Source organism: Mus musculus, chromosome 16 (assembly GCF_000001635.26).
Source record: "Mus musculus strain C57BL/6J chromosome 16, GRCm38.p6 C57BL/6J".
Lineage (NCBI taxonomy): Eukaryota > Metazoa > Chordata > Mammalia > Rodentia > Muridae > Mus > Mus musculus.
In genome coordinates this window covers 97,993,903-98,017,557 of record NC_000082.6, presented here as the reverse complement: position 1 = coordinate 98,017,557, position 23,655 = coordinate 97,993,903, and the positions used below count along the sequence as shown (strand labels likewise).

Genomic DNA, 23,655 nt, shown 5'->3' with positions numbered 1-23,655 from the left:
TATATGTCTGGATTTAAATAAATACTGGTGTTTAAATAAAATAAACACTATCTGAAGCTAGAGTGAAGCACCTTGGAACCCACGCATACACTTCCTAACACAATGGGGTTGGTCTTCATCTGGCCAAAGATGGTCTTAAGAGCATCTCCTGGAGTCCTTGTCTGGCATGAGAAGGCCTTTACATGGCTTTAAGCTCTAGTCCCTCTTGGTCATTTTGGTGCCTCTTATTGTCTCAAGTGGAACAGGCTACTTTATGACTAATGCCTAAGCTCACTCCATATCGCTATAGTAATGGGCTTGCAGGAGTTAACAGAAGTGGAGGCATGACTGTACTCTCTGAGTCTACTCCTCAATACTGTCATAACCTTAGCAATTTCCCAAATATTAGAGTTAATTTGTAGTTCAGAGATCCACATCTGTGGATTCAGCTTGAAAAACCTGGGCATGACATACAAACCTATAATATCAAAGATATTTAATCAAATATTAAAGAGATAGAGAGGTAGGAGGATTTTCAACTCAAGACTACCCTGCGTTGCATGTGAAATTCTATCTTAATACATCACTGTCCTCATTGGGAAAAAAAAAAGAAATGGAAAGGAAAAGAAGATATAGAAGAATGTAGATGAGGCAAAATGGAAGAAGAGAAGGAAGAAGAGACTACTTAAAACATGTTTTTTCTGTTATCACACATGCAGAGAACTATCTGCTTGTCAGTTTCTCTCCAGTGTGGTATCTTTTATGATGTTTGTCTTAATTTGGGTTTTATTGCTGGGAAAAAAATACCATGACCAAGGCAACTCTCATAAAGAACATTTAATTGGGAGTAGTGTATATATGCAGAGGTACAGTCTGTTATCAAGGCTAAAAAAATGTCAGTATCTCATAGGATCTCAGAGTCCAAGCCAACAGTGACACATCTTTCTTAATTCCACAACTACTCCAGAAAGGCCATCCTTCATAAACTGGCACTTGCCATGGGCCAAGTATATTCAAACCACCACACCTTTCAATATCACTATAAAGGATTTACCACATTGGTTATATTCATACGGTTACTCTTTAGTACATGTTCTTTTATGTAGTTGGAGGTGACTTGACTTTGAACAGGATTTGCCACATTGTCTATATTTATAATGTTTCTCTCCAGTATGAATTCTTTCATGATTTCAAAGTATAGCATGAGAAACAAAGGATTTACTACATTGCTTACATTCATAGGGGTTCTCTCCAGTATGTATTCTTTTAAGAATTCAAAGATTGAACTACTGGAGCAGGTGACGGAGCCATCTTGGGCCCCAGGTCCCTCAGAGACCAGTCTGCAAAACTCAGCTGGCAGACTGTGAAGGGTGAGCAAGCAGACTGCAGAAGCAACACAGCTTCTGGAACAGACCCTGTTTCGGGCTCCAGACATCTGGCACATTCACCATCAGAGGAGAGGTGTCCGCCCAGGAGATCTCTGAATGCCTGAACAGGTGAGGGAGCCATCTTATGGCTCGTGTCCCTCGGAGACCAGTCTGTGCAGGCGAGCGTGCAGACTGCAGAGGCAACACATCTTCTGGGACAGGCCCTGTTTTGGGCCTTCATCTTCAGCCAGGAGGCAGGTCTGAACGCTCGACCTCTGTGCACCTTTCCTGCAAGAGAGCTTGCCTGCAGAGAGTACTCTGACCACTGAGATTCAGGAGAGAGCTGGACTTCCAGGACTGCTGACAGAGGCTAACAGAATCACAGGAGGAACAAGCTCCAATCAGAGACAACTATAACAACTAACTCCAGAGATTACCAGATGTCAAAAGGCAAACGTAAGAATCTTACTAACAGAAACCAAGACTACTCACCATCATCAGAACCCAGCACTCCCACTTCAGCCAGTCCTGGATACCCCAACACACCTGAAAAGCAAGACACGGACTTAAAATCATATCTCATGATACTGGCAGAGGACATCAAGAAGGGCATTAATAACTCATTTAAAGAAATACAGGAGAACAGTGCTAAAGAGGTAGAAGTCCTTAAATAGGAAACACAAAAATTCCTTAAAGAGCTACAGGAAAACACAACCAAATAGGTGATGGAATTGAACAAAACCATCCAAGACATAAAAAGGGAAGTAGACACAATAAAGAAAACCTAAAGTGAGACAACTCTGGAAATAGAAACCCTAGGAAAGAAATCAGGAACCATAGATGCGAGCAACAGCAAGAGAATGCAAGAGATTCAAGGAAGAATCTCAGGTGCAGAAGATTTCATAGAGAACATGGGCACAACAATCAAAGAAAATGCAAAATACAAAAAGATCCTAACTCAAAACATCCAGGAAATCCAGGACACAATGAGAAGACCAAACCTACAATAGGAGTAGATGAGAATGAAGATTTTCAACTTAAAGGGCCAGCAAATATCTTCAACAAAATTATAGAAGAAAACGTCCCAAACTTAAAGAAAGAGATGCCCATGAACATACAAGAAGCCCAGAGAACTCCAAATAGACTGAACCAGAAAAGAAATTCCTTCCAACACATAATAATGGAAACCCACCTCAGGGAAAAGGACAGACACTACCTCAGAGTGAAAGACTGGAAAACAATTTTCCAAGCAAATGGTCCAAAGGAACAAGCTGGAGTAGCCATTCTTATATCGAATAAAATTGACTTCCAACCCAAAGTTATCAAAAAAGACAAGGGAGGGGCAGTTCATACTCATCAAAGGTAAAATCCACCAAGATGAACTCTCAATTCTGAATATCTATGCTCCAAATACAAGGGCAGCCACATTCATTAATGAAACTTTAGTAAAGCTCAAAGGACACATTGCACCTCACACAATAATAGTAGGAGACTTCAACAACCCACTCTCACCAATGGATAGATCCTGGAAACAGAAACTAAACAGAGACACATGGAAACTAACAGAAGTTATGAAACAAATGGATTTAATTGATATCTACAGAACATTTTATCCTAAAACAAAAGTATATACCTTCTTCTCAGCCCCACATGGTACCTCCTCCAAAATTGACCATATAATTGGTCACAAAACAGGCCTCCACAGATACAAAAATGATGAAATTATCCCATGCATCCTATCTGACCACCACGAACTAAGGCTGATCTTCAATAACAACATAAACAATAGAAAGCCAACATTCATGTGGAAACTGAATTTGGTATTATCATGGAATACGTTCGTTTCTCCATCTATGTTGAGTTTGGTTGGGTATAGTAGCCTGGGCTGGCATTTGTGTTCTCTTGGGGTCTGCATAACATCTGTCCAGAATCTTCTGGCTTTTATACATGAGAAGTCTGGTGTAATTCTAATAGTCCTGACTTTATATGTTACTTGACCTTTTTCCATTCCTGCTTTTAATATTCTATCTTTATTTAGTGCATTTGTCGTTCTGATTATTATGTGTCAGGAGGAATTTCTTTTCTGGTCCAGTCTATATGGAGTTCTGTAGGCTTCTTCATGCTTATGTTCATGAGCATCTCTTTCTTTAGGTTTGGGAAGTTTTCTTCTATAATTTTGTTGAAGATATTTGCTGGCCCTTTAAGTTGAAAATCTTCATTCTCATCTACTCCTATTATCCGAAGGTTTGGTTTTCTCATTGAGTCCTGGATTTCCTGGATGTTTGGAGTTAGGATCTTTTTGCGTTTTGCATTTTCTTTGTTTGTTGTGCCCATGTTCTCTATGAAATCTTCTGCACCTGAGATTCTCCCTTGAATCTCTTGTATTCTGTTGCTGATGCTGGCATCTATGTTTCCAGAATTCTTTCCTAGGGTTTCTATCTCTAGCATTGTCTCACTTTGGGTTTTCTTTATTGTATCTACTTCCCTTTTTAGGTCTTGAATGGTTTTGTTCATTTCCATCATCTGTTTGGATGTGTTTTCCTGTTTTTCTTTAAGGACTTGTAACTCTTTAGCAGTGTTCTCCTGTATTTCTTTAAGTCCTTCTTGATGTCCTCTATCATCATCATGATATGCTTTTAAATCCGGGTCTAGCTTTTCGGGTGTGTTGGGGTGCCCAGGACTGGCTGAAGTGGGAGTGCTGGGTTCTGATGATGATGAGTGGTCTTGGTTTCTATTAGTAAGATTCTTACGATTCCCTTTTGCCATCTGGTAATCTCTGGAGTTAGTTGTTATAGTTGTTTCTGGTTGGAGCTTGTTCCTCCTGTGATTCTGTTAGCCTCTGCCAGCAGACCTGGGAGTCTAGCTCTCTCCTAAGTTTTAGTGGTCAGAGTACTCTCTGCAGGCAAGTTCTCCTCTTGCAGGGAGGGTGCAAAAATATCTGGCGTTCAGACCTGCCTCCTGGCTGAAAATGAAGGCCTGAAACAGGGTCTGTCCCAGAAGCTGTGTCACTTCTGCCAGTCCCAGAAGCTCTGGAGTTTCTGTATTCCACACTCTAACCTGCGCAGACTAGTCTCTGAGGGATCTAGGACCCAAGATGGCTCCCTAGGTGCTCCAGCAGAGCCCTCCCAGGAAGACACCTCTCCTCTGGCGGGGAAGGTGCCCAGATGTCTGGAGCCTGAAATGGGGTCTGTCCCAGAAGCTGTGTTGCTTCTGTAGTCCATACTCTCACCTGTGCAGACTAGTATCTGAGGGATCCAGGACCCAACATGGCCCCCTCCAGGTGCTCCAGCCGTAAGATTCTATCTTAATACATCACTGTCCTCATGGGGAAAAAAAGAAGCAGAAAGGAAAAGGAAATGTAGAGGAATATAGACGAGGAAAAATGGAAGGAGAGAAGAGAAGGAAGAAGAGACTACTTAAAACATGTTATTTCTGTTATCAAACATGCAGAGAACTTTCTGCTTGTGAGTTTCTCTCCAGTGTGGTATCTTTTATGCTGTTTGTCTTAACTTGGGTTTTATTGCTGTGAAAAGATACTATGACCAAGGCAACTCTTATAAAAGACATTTAATTAGGGGTAGTGTACAGATTCAGAGGTTCAGTCTGATATCATCAAGGCTGAAAAAAATGGCAGTGCCCAAGCAGACATGGGGCTGGAGGAGACAAGAGTTCTACATCTTGAACAGAAGGCAACCAGAAGACTCTGCTGCCCTGGGTGGAGCTTAAGCATAGAATCTCAAAGTCCACCCCCACCATGACATACTTTCTCAAATGCCACATCTACTCCAGAAATGCCATACTTCCTAATACAGCCACTTGCCATAGACCAAGTATATTCACACCTTTCAAGACCACTGTAAAGGCTTTTACCACATTGGTTATATTCATAGGGTTACTCTTTAGTGTTCTTTTATGTAGTTGGAGGTGATGATTGTGAATAGGCTTTACCATATTATCTACATGTGTAAGGTTTCTCTCCAGTATGAAATTCTTTCATGTTTTCAAACTTGATCATGAGAGGCAAAGGATTTACTACATTGCTTACATCAATAGGGTTTCTGTCCAGTGTGTATTCTTTTATGCTCTCGAAGATTATGATGGTGTGTAAAGGCTTTACCACATTCATTACATTTGTAAGGTTTCTCTCCAGTATGAATTCTTTCATGACTTTGAAGTTGACCACAAGAGGCAAAGGATTTACTACATTGCTTACATCAATAGGGTTTCTCTCCAGTATGTGTTCTTTTATGTACACGGAGAGTACTATGATATGCAAATGCTTTACCACATTGATCACATTTGCAAGGTTTCTCTCCAGTATGAACTCTCTCATGTCTTTTAAGATCATTCTGAGCTACAAAGGCTTTACCACAGTGATCACATTTATAAGGTTTTTCTCCATTGTGTATTCTTTTATGAACTTGGAGAATACAACTACGTGCAAATGCTTTACCACATTGATTACATTTGTAAGGTTTCTCTCCAGTATGTGTTCTTTTATGTACTTGGAGACTTCTATGATATGCAAAGGCTTTGCTACATTGATTACATTTGTAAGGGTTTCTCTCCAGTATGACTTCTTTCATGAATGTGAAGTTGACCACAAGAGGCAAAGGATTTACCACAGTGATTACATTTGTAAGGTTTCTCCTCCAGTATGTATCGTTTTCGTGAATTTGAAGTTGACCATGAGAGGCAAAGGATTTACTACATTGCTTACATTCATAGGGTTTCTTTCCAGTATGTGTTCTTTTATGTACTTGGAGAGTACTATGATATGCCAAGGCTTTACCACATTGATCACATTTGTAAGGTTTCTCTCCAGTATGAACTCTCTCGTGTCTTTTAAGATCATTCTGAGCTACAAAGGCTTTACCACATTGATCACATTTATAAGGTTTCTCTCCATTGTGAATTCTTTTATGAACTTGGAGATTACAACTACGTGCAAATGCTTTACCACAGTGATTACATTTGTAAGGTTTCTCTCCAGTATGTGTTCTTTTATGTCCTTGGAGACTTCTATGATATGCAAAGGCTTTGCCACATTGAATACACTTGTAAGGTTTCTCTCCAGTATGACTTCTTTCATGACTTTGAAGTTGACCACAAGAGGCAAAGGATTTACCACAGTGATTACATTTGTAAGGTTTCTCTCCAGTATGTATTCTTTTATGTACTTTGAGATAACTATGATATGCAAATGTTTTACCACATTGAATACATCTGAATGGTTTCTCTCCAGTATGAATTCTTTCATGACTTTGAAGTTGACCATGAGAGGCAAAAAGTTTACTACATTGCTTACATTCATAAGGTTTCCTTCCAGGATGAATCCTTTCATGTTTTTTAAGTAGCTCATGAGAGGAAAAGGATTCACTACATTGCTTACATTCATAGGGCTTCTCTCTAGTATGTGTTCTTTTATGTACACGGAGAGTACTACGATATGCAAATGCTTTACCACATTGGTTACATTTATAAGGTTTCTCTCCAGTATGACTTCTTTCATGAATTTGAAGTTGATCATGAGAGGCAAAGGATTTACTACATTGCTTACATTCATAGGGTTTCATTCCAGTATGTGATCTTTTATGTACTTGGAGAGTACTATGATATGCCAAGGCTTTACCACATTGATCACATTTATAAGGTTTCTCTCCAGTATGAACTCTCTCATGTCTTTTAGGATCATTCTGAGCTACAAAGGCTTTACCACACTGATCACATTCATAGGGTTTCTCTCCAGTATGTGTTCTTCTATGTACTTGGAGAGTATTATGAAATACAAAGGCTTTACCACATTGATTACATTTATAGGGTTTCTCTCCAGTATGTGTTCTTTTATGAATTTGCAGAGTACTGTGTTGTGCAAAGGCTTTACCATATTGATTGCATTTGTAGGGTTTCTCTCCAGTATGTATTATTTGGAGACTATTTTGATGTACAAAGGCTTCACCAGACTGAATGCCTTCATAGGGTTTTTCTCCAGTATAAATTCTTTCATGCCTTTGAGGATAACTATGACTTGCAAAGTCTTTACCACACTGAATATTTTCAGAGCGTTTCTCTCCAATAAGTCTTCTTTCATGCCTGCAAAGATAATTGGCACATGTGAAAGCTTTACCACATTCACTAAACAAATGAATCTTCTTATCTGTAGGAATCAGTTTTACAATTTGGTCGAAATGTAAACAGGACTCAAGTATTAAGATTTTTATCAATTTGTTTACATTCATGGTTTATTTTGCATACCATTTAATGGTAAGTGATATTACATGGCTCATATTTGTAGCATCCTTTTTCTCTATGAGATTTTTCACATATTTGAAGAGGAATGGAAGAGCTCAGAGCTTTACCACACTGAGTACATTCATAAATTTGCCTATAGTGTGAAATACATTACAATTTCATACTAAAATGGCAAAGTAAACAAGGACAAACAGAAAAGAATGTCCACAATCCTAGTACTCATAGGGATTTTCTGCGTGTGAGTATATGGATATATTCCCACTGAACCTGGCAAACCAAATAATTATAACTTGTAACACCCTGAGAAAGTTGGCTCAAATGTGGACTACTATATATATCTTAATCGTTCTGGGAGAGAGAAGGTTCTGCTTCTTTAAATATCCCTATACTCACATGGCTTGTATCTATTGTGATACAGGGTATAACTATTAAAAAAGAATAACAAATGAAAGATTTCTACACTGCACTCATGCAGTTTGGTTGTTTGTTCATCATAGACATATGGTATAAGAATTAAGCTTTCTCATCATCAACATTCTTGACTCTCATAAACTGCCCCTCTCACTTAAACTTAGCAATGTTACTATATGAGTAATCAGCTTTACTATAGAATATTTGCTTATTGGAAACATAAACTTATCACCTAATATATATCTTTGGCAATATGTGAGTGGTATGACACTAGATTGGCAGTTCTACAGAGTAGCTGTACTGTGGCTATGATTCAAATGGAACTATGTGTTAGGACATTGTTTCCTCATCTTCTCTTTTAGAGAAATGCCTTGAAAACACAAATCAGACGCCTGACGTTGAGGTATAAGGATTTGTGAGAACTTAATAATCAATACTCTTAAAGTAGTGCCTTTTTTTACACTATTGATTTTCTTTAAATGTTCCAGGACACATTAACATTTCTTCTGAGGCATATTCATATCAACTTGCACATGAAAATTACCTTCCATTTCTTCTGGAACTTTGACACTGTTCTTCAATATTATTGTCTTCCCAATTGTAGCCTAAAATATAGTACCAGAAAATGTATGATATATTATTAGAAATAAGGCAAATTTGAGTTGCTATCTTTAGCAGACGTGATTTATTCATCTCATTTTTCCTCATTCTCAATTGGAATTACAGAAAAGGATCAATAGCAAAGAAACAATTGTTCCCTTATTTTAAAAAGTGAAAGAAAATTCAGTCTTACCTATAGCATTGAGGTTCCTATAGGTCTCCAGCATCACATCTTTGTAGAGGCTCTTTTGTGAAGGATTCAGCAAAGCCCATTCTTCTCGAGTGAAGTTCACATGCACATCATCATGGGTCAACACATCCTAAAATATTCCATACATGTGTAAAACAAAAACCATGATACTGACATCATTGTAAATGTATGCTTCATTGACAATATACTTGTATATTTGTATGATTCTGGTGCTTCCCCCACTTATTTCATGACCAAGAAGTCCTAATACAATTATCAAGTCATCTTAAAAGGAAACTGAGTCATAAGATTCACTTCTCTCATTCCTTTGCTCTTTGAATAGGATATAGCCTAGAGAGAAAGAGAGAGAGAGAGAGAGAGAGAGAGAGAGAGAGGCAAGCAGTACTGAACACACATCAGAGAAACTGTATGAACAATTACAAACTACAAAAATGATGAGCAAGCTGAGTATAGCAGTTAATGCCTTTAATCCCAGCACTGTGGAGGCAGATGCAGGTTTATCTCTGGTCTACCCAGGACAGCCAGAGATACATATTAAGGCCCTGTCTCCCCTGTAATAATCAATCAAACACACAAGAAAGACTCTAGGAGTCAGAGGATTTTACTGGAGTTCCTACAAAGAATTACACGTCTATTCCAGTTCTCTGTTCATCTTCCAGAATCCTGAAGTGTCCCAGTTTTTTCCATAATTCTGCCTTACTTAATTTCTCAGAGCATGGGAAGAATAAGGAAGTTTTCAGGTCAAATTACCACAAAAATGACCTCTAGCTAAAATTTTCATTCTATTTTCAACTGAAATCCTACAACATCAACTTCTGTCTGCATAACTTGCAATATTCATATCTTCCAGATGCCACAACAACAGCAAGTTAAGCTCTGAGTGCAGATTTCTTTGCTGTTTGCCATCTCAAGTCCTGATATCTCCCACATTCCTCCAAAGGAGAACATGTCCAGTTTCTTTTCAGCAACAAAATCACTTTTTGAAGGTTTTTTTCCCCTTGGTTCTGACTCGATACTCTGCTACTTTGATTAAATCCTCTAACCAAAAGCAACTCAGGTAATGAACAGGTTCACTTGTTTGGTCCTGTCAGAACACAGTCCATCATTTTGGGAGCTTAGAATAGAAACTTCAAGAAAATAAGGCAAAACCCATAGACAAACATTGTTTCCTGCCTTGCCCTCTTGCTTGGTCACTGTCTCATGCTCAGCTAGTTCTTATGTAGCCCAGGCCCACTTGCTGAGGGATCCTGCCACCCTCAGTGGAAGAGCCTTCCCACATCAATCATCACAATCTCTCACTAACATAGCATCCAGCCATTTTGACGAGGGCATGACCTCAAGTGAGGCTTCCTCAGATGACTGTAGGCTCCAAAATGTTGACAACTGAAGCTAATCAGGACACAGAGACAATAATACATCAGAAAGTTTTAAAAACACAAATAAAATGTGTTAACCATATCAATCACTCAAATAGCAAAACTCCAAAAATTGCTGATTGCAACAACAGGAAGACAGAGCTGCCAAGAAATGAGGAGAGGCAAGTCTTCAGAATCAAGAAGAGGAAACTTAAACTGTTTCCCAAACTATCAAAAACTCAAGAAACTCATAATAAGTTGTCAGAAGACGAAAATAGGTGAGGGTCTATCATTTTTCAGAGAATCAACAACATAATTAGATTATAATGAATAAAAACACAAAACATAGATAGCACCACAAATAAAAGGAGACAGAAAGACAAACATATAAGTCTTTTAAACATGAGTTATAAGAATATAATTTAAAAATTAAGAAATTACAGACCAATACTCATCCTGTGTATTCTGTTTCTCCTCTTTGCCAATAATAGAAAGCAGATTAGAAGTGGGGGGAAACTCTGTCAATTGGACATAGAGGCAGCCTAAGGAATGGGGAAAGGTTTTTTTGTTTGTTTGTTTGTTTTTTAACCAAGTCCATATCTTATAGAGGCCTAATATACAAAATATACAAAGACCTCAAGAAACTAGGCTTTCCAAAGAAAAATTCTATATAAAAATGGCGTATAGATCTAAACAGAGAATGCTCAACAGAGGAATCTCCAAAAGCTGAGAAATACTTAATGAAATCATCGCCATCTTAGCCATCAGGGAAATGCAAACCAAAACTGCTTTGAAAATTTATCTTGTACATTTCAGAATGATTAAGACCAATAATACAAGGGATAGCTCATGCTGGCAAGGATGTGGAGAAAGGGGAACAACTCTTCACTGCTTGTGAGGTGCAAACTAATAGAGCCATTATGGATGTCAGTAATTCCTCAGAATTGTGGTTCCTAAGAACACTGAGAATCCATCTATCTCAAAACCAGCTACACTGCTCTTAGGAATCTATCCAAAATGTGCTCTACCCTACCACAGGAACATTTGCTCAACTATGTTCATAGCATATTTATTCACACTAGACAGAAACTGGAAACAACCTAGAGGTATCTCAACTGAAGAATGGATAATCAAAAAATGTGGTACATTTATGCAATGGAGTATCACTCAAATGTTTTAAAAAAAATGACATCGTGAATTTACGGGCAAGTAAATGCAACTTTAAAAAAAAAAATCCCCTAAGTGAGGTAATCCACACCCAGAATGACAAACATGGCATGCATTCACTTATAAGTGGATATTACCTATTAGGTAAACAATAATCAAGCTGTACTCCACAAACCCAGAAAGGCTAGGTAGAGATGGGCTAAAGGGGGAAGCACAGATCTCCTTCTAAAGGGGAAATAGAGTAGTTTCTGTGAGTAGACTGGGGTTTAATGGGAACAGGAGTGGGAGGGATCAGTTGGGGAGATGCAGGGATAAAGTACAATGCAGGGAGAAATAGCTGGAATTAGGGGTGATTTGGGGGTTAGCGTAAAAACCTAGTACAATAGCAACTTCCTAGATGCATTAGGGTGACCTTAATGAAGACTCCAAGTAATGGAGAATATGGAGTCTGAACTGACCATCCTTTGTAGTCAGCCAGGGCTTCAATGTTGGAAATGGGTTACATTTAGTTGAGCTGTTGGCCAAGGTGGTCCCTTGGATATCCTTAAACAATCCAAGCTGATGCTAGGACAAAACTTTGCTCTCAGATAACTGACAGTAGGACCCCATCAATGAGGACAAATTCCACACAGTTCACTGAATGCAGAAATCAAGCTGGTGCAGGTTTGAAGCCTTAACCCTTATGTTCTAGTCTCTTTGAGGAGAGATGGTACTCTACTGGCTACAGAAAGAGAAACCTGGACCCCCACCCCTTACACACACACACACACACACACACACACACACACACACACACACCAATTGGTCCTTCCTGCAAGATGTGCTGATGCATGATGTTAACAAATTTGTTTGAGTGGCCAACCAATGTTTGGTTTAACTTGAGACCCTTGACATGAAAGGGAACCCATGACTAACACTGACTGGATTTCTAGGAACCTTACAGAGACTTAAATGGCAAGCACAGAGACAGCATGGGTTTGTGCCAGGTCCTCTGCTGATACGTTATGGTTGTTAGCTTGGTGTTTTTGTGGGACTCCTAACAGTGGGAGCAGGTGTGCTTGATCTTGAGACTTTTCCTCCTATCAGGTTGCCTTGTCCAATATGAAGGCTTTCACGTTGTCTCTTTCTATCTTGTTTTGTCCTGTTAGGCTGTCCTCTGTTGGAGGTCTGCTCGTTTTGAAGAGGAAATGGGGTGAGGGGGTGTTAAATCTTGGGAAGAGGAGGATAGGTGAAATGGGGGGGGTGGCAATTGAGAAGAGTATAGGGAGGAAAAACAGTGCTCAGGATATATTGAATGAGAGAGAATCTATCTTCAGTTAAAAAATAATTCAATATTAAATGAAAATGCAAAAAAGGAAAGCAGTGGGGGAGGGTATGGGGGACTTTTGGGATAGCATTGGAAATGTAAAAGAGGAAAATACCTAGTAAAAATATTTTAAAAAATAAAAATAAAAGGGAAGCAATAATGAATAAAGAAAAGCAAAATAGTGAAGACAGGGACAGTATGATTATGACAGATACAGTTTTCATTCTGTTTTTGTATACAGTGACCATTACACAGTAGTATAAAAATGTCATCTTGGAGGCTTAATTCCTCCTTCTGATATTCTAGACCTAGTTCTGGAAGCTTCTAGCCTCTGTACAATCTTATGTAGGTCTAGAATGTTTTTTTTTCTTTCTGAACTTTTTGGCTGGCTGGCTAACTCAGCTGTTCTGACTCAAACTCCTCTTCATGCTAACCGATTCAAATTGCTTCATTCACTTCTGACTGAATTGCTGAGCTTGGCCTTGAACTTTAGCAATCTGTTCTCGTCTTCTGGCACATTCTCATTCTCTGGCTCATTCTTTTTTCACCTGTGTCTAGCTTGTTCTCTCCTTAGCCTGTCTCTGTTAAACTCTCCAGGTAAAACTACCTCCTCCTCTCACCCTGAGCTGCTTCTGTAAGATTTTTGGTAGCTCAAAATGACCACGGTTGTAAAAAGTTAAGTAAATTCTTTTCCCAGAATTTGCCTCACTGCAAGGTATGCCAAGAGATAGTTCTCTGATTGTATACAAAAGCCCACACAATGTCTCTGGTCCTTAAGTTTATCCACCAAGAGATAGTTCTCTGATTGTGTAGAAAAGCCCACACAATGTTTCCAGTCCTTAAGTCTGCCCCTTAATGTTGCTAAAGGTTAACCAATGATAAACTGCCCCAAAAAATGTATAAAAGGTGTGTGCTTTAGCTACTCGGGGTCGCTTCTATCCTGATTTCAGAACAACCCCAGCGTGCTGGATTAGTAAACCTCTTGCTTTTTGCATCGATCTCCATCTCTGCATCTCTGTGAATGGGACATCCTGGACGTAAGGCTTTTCAGGTCTTACACTTCGTCTTATGTTGCCTCTCTTCCTTCTCTCTTCTCTTGAGAGTTGGGCATGTCCTATTCTGTCAGATCTTTCCCTGACTCATTTAGACATTGCTTTTAAACATATGTGATTCCTTCTAAAACTAACTTTAATCTTCATTGTTTGGGAGCAAACATGTGTACTAAGGGCTGAGCCACACCACAATTAGAAACAGCTTCCCGACCCCTGTTCCCCCCACCACACCTCCCCGGAGTAAATCAAATAGTCTCTGGGTTCACAATGTGATCAAATATCCTGCAACACAGGAGTTCATGATACGCTCATCTTGGGCCCAGTCTATATCTATGAAATCAGAAGTTTTGCTGTCAGCAATGTGAAATACATATCAAGTAAGAAACAAAAGCCATCATTTTCTTGTGTTAGCTTTCACTAGTTTAGAATGTGGAATTACAATGCTTCTCATTTCATTCCAAATGAATACTCCAGATTGGTTTCAAGAAAAACTAATGTTTAAATAACTACTCAATAACAATAAATATGTGATATTGTACAAAATTGTTACATTAATTTTGATATGCATTAAGAATAAGTAAACCAATGTATAAAAATATTAAATGTTTAAACACATTCTCCAAAGCAAAAATGAAAGTGTTGCCATCTAAGATAAGTTACTTAATGCAGAGAAAACAAAGAGATGAGTCAGTTATTTAAGACTATTACATGTTTGTTCAATTGTAATTTATCATCAGTATTTAAATTCAAACAAAACAGTCTGTTTCTTAAATTCATTTTTACTTTTTCATGCAGTATGACTCATAGGCAGAAAGCTTTCATACCATCCAAATAAAGTCACTTTCTGCATTTTGACAGTATACTATAATACCACATTTGCTTCCCATCTATAACAACTCTTGCTACAGAAAGCTTGATAGTTCATTTCTCTTCTCCACATAAGGTTCTAAACATTAGAAAAACCCTTTGAAGGAGGTTGCTTCAGCTAGCTTCTGTGCTTTCTGTCTTTCTGTATGAATTTGGCAGGAATTTGACTTTGGGCTAGGACTTAGGAAGTAGGCTCAGAAAAGAATATTTACATTTGGGCTAATATAAAGCTCAAGGTAAACTCAGCCAAGGAATGTGTGGCATTCCTTTTATCTTGGTTACCCCAATAAGCCCCTAAAAACAATGATCAATGGAATTTGTGTATTGCCTTGTTTGTTCCTTGACTATTTATGTTTATTGCCTTGTTTGTTCTTTCACCTAGAACTGACCTTATTATTTGCATGTACTTAAAATGGTATAAAAGCAGGCTTGAGAAAAATAGACCAGCTTCAGCCTCCACACTGGCTATAGTCATGTTATAGTGTTGTACCAGGGAAAAGTTAGTGATCCCCAAAACACACAGGAGCCAATCTGATGCAACTCACAGCAGGTTCGTTATTCTATTTGAGCCAGCTCAGGCTACTCCAATGAACCACCTTCACGCAGGATGGTTTTGGTGGTGGGGGAGCCCTGAATGTCTATCGGGGCAAGGCTTTATAGCAAGCAGCAAGCAGGGAATATGTGCACAGGGAAGCTCCTGTGGCCTTTAACATAATTGGCCGCTGCTGGGAGTCATATCATAAACTTCACTTCTGCTCCCCTCTGCATTGGTGGTTGTTAGGCAGAGGGTGGGCTTATGCAGGTTTCTTGGGGGAATAACCTGGAAACTCTGCTCTTGTTGGTGATTAGCCTAAAGACTGCAGCTAGGCTCAGGTTTTGTTGGGGGGCAACTTGGAAACCAATGCTAGATACCAACCTGTTAGTCTACCTAAATCCAAACTTAGGTCAGGTTCTCTAAAATTGGGTCTGAATTTAAAAGCTTTAGCATGGTTCAAGTTATCCTATTCATCTGACAATAAGAGTGCACTGAAGATTAAGATTATATGGGAAAAATAGGTTGACAATACTTAAGCTGTAATTACATGCCGTTTTTATTACCAAAACTGACTGTAAGAGTCTTTACAAGAACTTAATCCTTTAACCTTTGCTATTGTCTTCATTCCTTTAGCACACTGTCACCTTAAGGCACCCAGCTTGTCCTCAACAAAAGAGCACTGAGGTAATTCTCATATTTAGGCTACCATGAATACAACTGCAATGAACATGAGAATTCTGGTACTTCTTAAAACTAATTTCAAGTGCATGGAAACTATACTGGGAAGACTGCTGAGATCCATGGCAACTCTGTAACTTTTATGAGAACTCAGTAGAATGAAGTTGCTTGGGTTTAAATATTATGTCCAAATGTAACAGAATACATATACTACATATGTGCAATTTTATATCAACTATAACACAACATGGTCTTAACTAATTTTAGTTGATATCTATGGAAAATCCCAACCTACTGCTATCAGTTTATTGTTAATGCACAATCCTGTGTCACATATATATTCATTGATCAATTCAGGACAATGTTTTATTTTCATTCTTATTGTTTTCTCAACTGAGTTATACTTAGTGAGATATCACTTATGTTACCCTAACAATGTATTCTATGTCACTAAAGTATATGCTAAAGTCCTCTTTCTATGGCTTTGTACATTATTTCACATTAATTTCAGTTTTACACACTTACAACTGTAAACAACACATTATAGTGATGTTTTCAAAAAAAGGGGGGGAGGGATGTTGGATATGTTTAATTTGCAGCATAAATTCAAAACAATCTAAAGAAAACTCTTAACAGGAAAGCTGATTCCAAAGATATTTGCCATGTGAAAAAAGCCAAGAACATAAATCCCAAATTATAGTCAAGTTTCAATCAAAAGACCTACGGAAACTCAGAAAAACTCAGAAAAAAATGTGAACATGACCATAATTACCTATGATCACATGGGTATACAAATGGAATAAACATAGACTTCACAATTCCCACAAAAATAAGTCAAAGTGGCCCCTAACTGTTACATTTCTGACCCCTCCAGCCACTACTGACCTCACTTCCAGAGGCCTCATGTTCTAGAGCTCTCTCTGTATGGAGATGATCAGAAAGCTGGGCTATGGCTCTGTAGCACCTAACACCCTCTGTGATCTCACACAAATCCAGCCCCACTGAACCCACACACAAACCAAGGTTGAAGAATAATTTTAAGGTCTGCTTCCTGCCACCACCTGGATTATAGCACATGATGTAGAATCTGCCCTACCCACATGCACACCACCATGCACACTTGAGAAACCTTTGCATCTCAAAAACTCCTTTTGGACCATGGAACTGAGTTTCCCTGAATCACTTCATGCATTGTGACTGGTGATAGTAGAAAGGTAAAAGGATTTTAATCAGATCTTGCTGAAGGATGATCCCCATAACCGCATCTCTACCAGTTTCTAAACTATTTATAAAATCACACAAAACTGAATTTGCAATGCAATGTTCAGAACTTCTAGAAACCAGATTTTCAGTGTTGAAATCTGTCTTCTGCACATCAAAAGCAATACTTGTATGTGCACACCAAGCAGTGATATTATAATTAACACAGCTTCCTATGGCCAGAGCTGCAGAGCCTCCCCACCCCCACCCCCACCCCCACCCCCACCCCCAGGGAATTCACATTCAGGCAGGTTCAGAGGACAAGGCACTTGGCCCGGGTCACCACAAGTACCAAAAGAAAGACAGTCTGGTTCACAGTCCATCACAGGCCAATCAGACTGGACTGGGATTGCTTGGCCAACCCCTTTACCCTGGTGGCTGCCACAATCACAATGGCATGGCTTGGGGTCTCCCTCACAGCTCTCTGATGAACTGCATCTGAGGAGAACATGGAACGGAACGAACCTGTAAGCTACCTCCCACTGCTGCTCCTCCTGATTGCTAGGCTGCCCAGAGAACAGAAGAGGCTCTCCTACTGGAGGATTAGAGATTAAATCACTCAGACAGCACAGGTCTTCCCAGCTCTGCCCTTCCATCCACCCTATGAGCAGACAGAGCCCTAGTATGGTAAATTTGAATTTTATTGGAATCTTCTACTCTCCCAGATGTGGATAACCCTTGGTACTGCTTCTAGGAATAAGGCAAACATTTGACACTGGGCTAGGACAAGGAAGTAAGTTTAATAATAATAATAATACAGCTGAGCAATGTGTTCCTACATCTTGTCATAAGTTGATCATCTTGATAAGACCCTGAATACAGTGAGCAAGGGAACTTCCTTTACACCTTTTTTCTTCCTGGATGACGATATTTATGCTTTAAAACTGACGCTATTCTTCTATGTGCCCAGGCAGTCAAGGCGGGTCAGGGTCTGTTGGCAGATTTCCCAGCCTAATGAGACATGGAACTATAAGAGGAGGTACTCCTGAGGTTCAAGGGAGGTACCTTTGGATAAGAACAGATATTCTGTGTATATTTCAGGAAATTGTTTCTGTTAGCTTGTAGCTTTGCATTCTACAGTACTGTGTGGGTATAAAAAGACTATGAAAAATAAACTCAAGGCTCTCGCTGCTGCTGCTGCAGTATTAACCAGCAGTCCTCCCAAATCTAACTATTGGCTTTGCATCTTCTTTCTGCCTTTCCTATCTTTAATCCTTGCTCCCTGCATCAGAGACTGACTCATGCTGGGGGTGGGGAGGTGAGGGGCCAGTACAAAAAAAGAAACTAGATTCAAGGATCTCTTTCTCCTCCATCCTTGTTTCTGTCCTATCTGGTGTTAGGGGGTGAAAGAGGAGGGGGTTGGAGTTGGGGGGGGGGAGGGGATTAAGTGTGTGTTAAAAGAAGAAACCATAAAGTAGTAAAGACCAGCTACACTGGTTAATACTAAAGAGGAGCCAGACGAGGATGGATTTTGCATTCCACATATGCTGCCACCCTTAAGTCTCTTTTAGATTCAGGTTCCAGGTTAAGTTCTGAACAATTTAAATATAGACTGGAGACTGCAAGTCTAGCCACTTAGACAGATGGGAAATTTACACAGCAAATATAACCCCGGGATCATTTCTTAAGTACACCAGTGCCCTAACACAGCAGGTTAGTGAGAGTGTCCTGAGTGGAAGGCTCCAGATGATGAAAAACACTGGAAAAGGAAAAGGTAGAAAGTAAAAAAGCTGGGGTGGGGAGGACTTACACAAGCTATGGCTCATGCTAAGTAAGCTTCTAAAGAATACCATCTTGTACACGATTGACATGAGGGAAAGGAAGGAGATGGGAGACATCTATGAAGTCAGGAGAAAGATGAAGAAACTATGAAGTCAGCAGAAGCATCATACAATGGGACACACTCAGGAGAAGTCTAATCAAATAGTTGCTGCACAAGGGGAAACTCAGTGTATCTGAAAAAATTTCTGACCAAGTCTCTCATGGCCTTGGGACTGATAACCACAACCCCGTACGGTGGGAAGAGTTGTGCTCTCAGAATCTGAAGCAACCCCTCCCAAAGGCCCTGGCCCCAGACTATTACCAGCTCTCCCAAGCATATTCCAGGTCTTAGAGAAGAAGCTCTGTTTTATCTCTATACCCAGAGCCTCAGGGAAAGCTCCCAAGGCCTAGGCCCCAAGCTGTGACTGGCTCTGCCAAGCATGTTCCTGGGTTTCATGAGGAGCTATGTCATTCTCCATATATGGAAACCTCAGGGAAAGTGTAACTTAGCACTCAATACAACAGTGTTTTGTTTTGTTTTCTTTTTTACCTTCTCACATGGTTGTCACTAGGCATCATCTCACCCATGTGGCAGAACTATGCTTTTCTCAAGAAGAAAACTGAACCTTTATGCCACACCAGGCCTTACTGTAGATTGTGATCCTGTAAGGCCCCATAGACCAGCCTGTTAGAGGCCTGCTCTTTGATATGAAGATGAACCTAGTGGATGGTAGTAAATCAAGTTTGTTTCCTTTGTTATGGTTTGGTGCCCAATTTCTGGACAATCCGGGTGAATTAACTTGTGTATCCTAGCAACCTAATCTCTAACAGCCCTAGTTAGCACATTACCTATCTGTGGGATGTTTTACATGCAGTCCACCCTCAGATAAATTCTACTTGGAGTGCCTTACTATCTCCTAAGCTTTAGTAAATCCTTTAGATCATTAATCCTGCACTTTTACATCACAGCTTGATATTGGATTGCTACCCAGCACATGAGATGTCTTTTACAACCTCCACAAAATTAACTCCAATGGATTGTCCACCTTAATGGCAAATGGTAAGAACAGAACTTGCAGAAACTAGTACTCTCTGAGTTTGGGATCATGCCAAAGATCTTTCTACACACAGGCCAAATGCTCTGCACAGATGCAGCCCCCACAGTGAAGTTATTCAGAGGCTACAGCTGGGTCCCCCAAGTGGCTAGGACCTCACACGTGGCCGCCGATTCCCATTCAGTCCTGTGAAAGCCCCACCACACCAGCTCGCGCTGCTGAGACCCCTGCTTCTCCCCATTGTTGGCAGTGACCCTGTGCTTACCATGTCGCAACTTCGGAGCTTGCCTGTGCACAATCCACAGCATCCAACCGCAGGAAACGGAGCACGGCACACAGAACCATTCAAGCACTCAACCAGGAAGCGAAACCGACACCACCGCACCCGGAAAACCCGCCTTCTCTTCTGACACGCAGGTCTGCCTGGAGGCTCTGATTGGCCAGTAAGTCTTGAGTGAGTCGAGCACCTCCCTTAGAGTTAGAGTGTGCTGAAGCCACACAGTGTAGAAGTTCTCAGACCAAGCTTCAAATCCAGGGACGACCTTTTCCAGATCTACAGGGATTTTCATTTCTGTAATACTTGTGCCGGTCCTCCAATAGCCTACCCTTCTGTCTCCCCGCACAGCCCCAGGGAGGAACCACCACTGCACCTATCACTGCTCAGCCGCTTGCTCCTCCCCTATGTGAACAGTTGACCCCGTGCTCAGCAAGTCCTTGACTTTTCAGCCTGAGCTTTCCTCACTCAGTAGACTGTTTGCCTTCCTCCTGGAATCAAGGTAGTTAGCTTGCATAGCTCAACTTGCAGTGGAGTTATCAATCTGTCCTACAAGCGGAAGGGTGCCCAGGATATTAACGATTAAAAAGAGATTTGGGGAAACAATAGTTTTGTTGCGGTTGGGATTCAGACCCGGGACCAGCTTCTGATCTGCATATATTTAACACACCAAAGCTGGCTGGGTGGAGCCATCCAGCAGCCGCGGGAGAACTGAGTTTACCTGAAAGGGGTGCTGGAAATGAAAAGATGGGGGTGGGGGGTACGCGAGAGAAGAATGAAGTCAAGACAAAGATTCTGATCAAGACTCAAAGTTTAATAATAGGCTTTACGTTTATAAAGGGAAAAACCACAAAACCCATCCCCTTCTTTAGCTGGAATATGTTGTAGAACAAGGTCAGCACAGGCAGCCAAAACAGCTAAGTTCCCATGGGAACCTGCAACTGCAGCCAAGACACATGTCTCTATCCAGCTTGATAAGGCCTGTCAAGATGAATGTTCAAGGTCTGCTTAGCCTGCTCAAGGCTGGGAAGGTTACAGCTGAACCTCCAGGTTCTCCCAGCTCTCCTCAGTCTCCACCTGTTACATAGCAAAGTTGGCAGACCCCACCTTGTACCCTGAGCTTTCCTGTCTCCAGAAGATCTTCCTATATAATCCTGACAGTTTGTACTCTTTGTCTCTCTGTTTCATTCTCTCTCTCTCTCTCTCTCTCTCTCTCTCTCTCTGCCTCCTCCTTCCTCCTTCTCCTGCCCTTCCCCCTCCTCCCTCCACTTCCCTCTCCATCTCCCTCCCCCCTGCATGCCTTGCTAGCTCCTTCTCCCCACCTCTGCTCCTTATACTCCCATCCCATAACTTCTCTGACCTCCTTGGGACTAGTGAACTCTCTGGTTCCTTGGGATCACTGAATCCACTAGAGAGCTACCCCCAAATAAACCCCCAAATACTCTAATTTCACTTGGGTTGAGTCCTTCATGCTGGGCTTAGGTAAACTGCAGCTACTTTTCAGCTGGTAAGTATGTGAACCCTGGAAGGCAAACAGGAACCAGATAACAAACCCAGTGGAGCACTATGGTTAGCCAACACATCTTCCTCACTGGGAAGCTAAACATTCATACACAGAGGCTTCTGCAAGGCCTCCCCACCCCAGCTTTTGTAACTTTCTGCCTTCTACTTTTCATGTCTTTTTCATCCTCTGGGACTTTGTACTTAGGAACCTGTCACTGATGTTGTTTCAGGACACTGGTGTACTTAAGAAGTAATTCTGGGACTATATTTGCTGTGTGTCTGTCTAATTGGTTAGACATGCAGTCTCCAGTCCATATTTAAATTGTTCAAAAATTAACCTGGGACCTGAACCTAAAAGGGGCTTAAGGGTGACAGCATAGGTGGAAATTAAAATCTATTCCCAGCTGGATCTTCTTTGAGCATTAGCCAGAGCTAAATACATGCTGCCATTAAAGAGATTTCTCTCAATTAATCTTTTGTGTGTGCAGTGATAAAATCTTATATAGTTATAGACTCCCTTCTGTATGAGTTCTTTTAGGACTTCAAAGACTACTGAGATATGCAAAGGCTTTAACAGATTGATTACACACTAAAGGTTTTACTCTTGTATGAAGATCCCAGGAAGCACAAAACTTTACCACACTGTCTGTGCTTATGGAGTTTCTCTGCAGTTTGACTTTTTCTCATGATTTGTAAGACTACTGCTACATGCAAAGGCTTTACCACATTGTTTACATTTATATATTGTCTCTCAGGTATGTATTATTTTCTGTATTTGTAGATAACTGTGCTGTGAAAAGTGCTGGAGTCCATCTCTGGTGGGGTTCTGGAACCTGAAGACAGATGTGTGGTCTCCGCAAAAGTGAGGACTCTGACTACCTGTTAGACCTTTCAACCAAGTGGCACTGAATAGCTCGAGTCATCTTTCTTTAAACAATCTTTCTTTAAACAATCACAAGCCTGCTCCCAGGAGCAGTGATATCATTGGTTATTCTACTTAATGAAATCATAACATCAGCATTATAAAAGCCCCATCACTGTAAAAGCCCCCAATAGTTTTCCTTCCTCCTTCCCATCTCCTGCTATCGATTGAGGAATGTAAGCTCCAGGGATGTGGCAGACAGCATCTGGTGTGCTCCAACTCAGAGAAGCCTTCGTGCAGCAAAAAAGATGTTACAGATATTTCCCTTAGCAAACAAGGATCAGAAACTCTATACACAATGCAGGATTTTCACATGCCTCTTTCTGCTCATTTATGATACAAACTGTTAAATGGTTGTTGCTTCCCTCGATGAGTTATTCTGATTAAAGATTATCTGGAAATGATCTACCACTCAGTCTACTTTCTTTCTTCATCTCTATACACAAATGTCAAACTACATGAGCAAATTTTGAAAAGGGAAATTAAGAAAGCTTTGTAGCCAGTCCAAAGGGGAAAAAATTGAAGTCCAAATGCTTCAAACACACACACACACACACACACACACACACACACACACACACACACACCTTTAGAAGGAGCCTGAAACAGTTAAGTTTTAATGAAACTCAAGCACAGAATAATTCTGGTGAGGCTTGAATTAGAGAAAGAACTGGAAAAGCCATGCTTCACACTCGGCTCTTTTTCAGTTATGTCCTAGTTTTTATGTTTTCTCAAGAGGCTGTGTCCAACCTGAATCAAAAGTTCTATGCAACCTCTGAGAAAAACACAGTCTTCCGTTGTTCTGTGTCCTGCACCAGAATCTCAGTAGCAGCACGATACGATGGACATTGTGAACCAAGTGATTCTTCAGTGGGTAGGGCCAGGAATGGAAGAGCTGAACATAACCCACTTCTAGGACTCCAGACACTGGATCCAACAACACACACACACCCTCCCCGTGCTATACAATCATAAAATGTCTCTTGGGGCTGGAGAAATAAGTTGGTATGATAAAGATCTTACACACACAAACATAAGAACCATAGTTCAGATCCCCAGCATTCACATAAATGCCAGGTAGGTGTGGCAGCCTGCCTATA

General features: G+C 40.5%; 1 protein-coding gene and 1 long non-coding RNA gene across 8 annotated transcripts; one reads left to right on the top strand and one right to left on the bottom strand.

Moving 5' to 3' along the window:
• Nucleotides 1–801: 801 nt before the first annotated feature.
• On the bottom strand, nucleotides 802–20,480 carry B230307C23Rik (RIKEN cDNA B230307C23 gene). 6 transcript variants are annotated; one of them, NM_001377008.1, is made up of 6 exons: nucleotides 20,122–20,222; nucleotides 8,803–8,929; nucleotides 8,554–8,614; nucleotides 7,231–7,439; nucleotides 1,839–1,892; nucleotides 802–1,716 (listed from the first exon to the last, which is right to left on the bottom strand). In NM_001377008.1, exons 1-6 carry the CDS (start codon nucleotides 20,122–20,124, stop codon nucleotides 1,679–1,681), a joined length of 492 nt encoding a protein of 163 aa, NP_001363937.1. In that variant the 5' UTR covers nucleotides 20,125–20,222; the 3' UTR covers nucleotides 802–1,678. The 6 variants fall into 6 exon arrangements, with proteins under 6 accessions (NP_001363937.1, NP_001363938.1, NP_001349026.1 ...); NM_001377009.1 differs by having other exon boundaries at nucleotides 7,390–7,439; NM_001362097.2 differs by lacking the exon at nucleotides 7,231–7,439.
• Nucleotides 8,925–22,959, top strand: C030010L15Rik. Of its 2 annotated transcripts, XR_001781957.2 has the most exons (5): nucleotides 8,925–9,877; nucleotides 15,736–15,786; nucleotides 19,771–19,861; nucleotides 20,107–20,632; nucleotides 22,415–22,959. It is a non-coding gene; the product is annotated as an RIKEN cDNA C030010L15 gene (long non-coding RNA). The 2 variants fall into 2 exon arrangements; XR_001781956.2 differs by lacking the exons at nucleotides 8,925–9,877; nucleotides 15,736–15,786 and having other exon boundaries at nucleotides 18,433–19,861.
• Nucleotides 22,960–23,655: the final 696 nt, after the last annotated feature.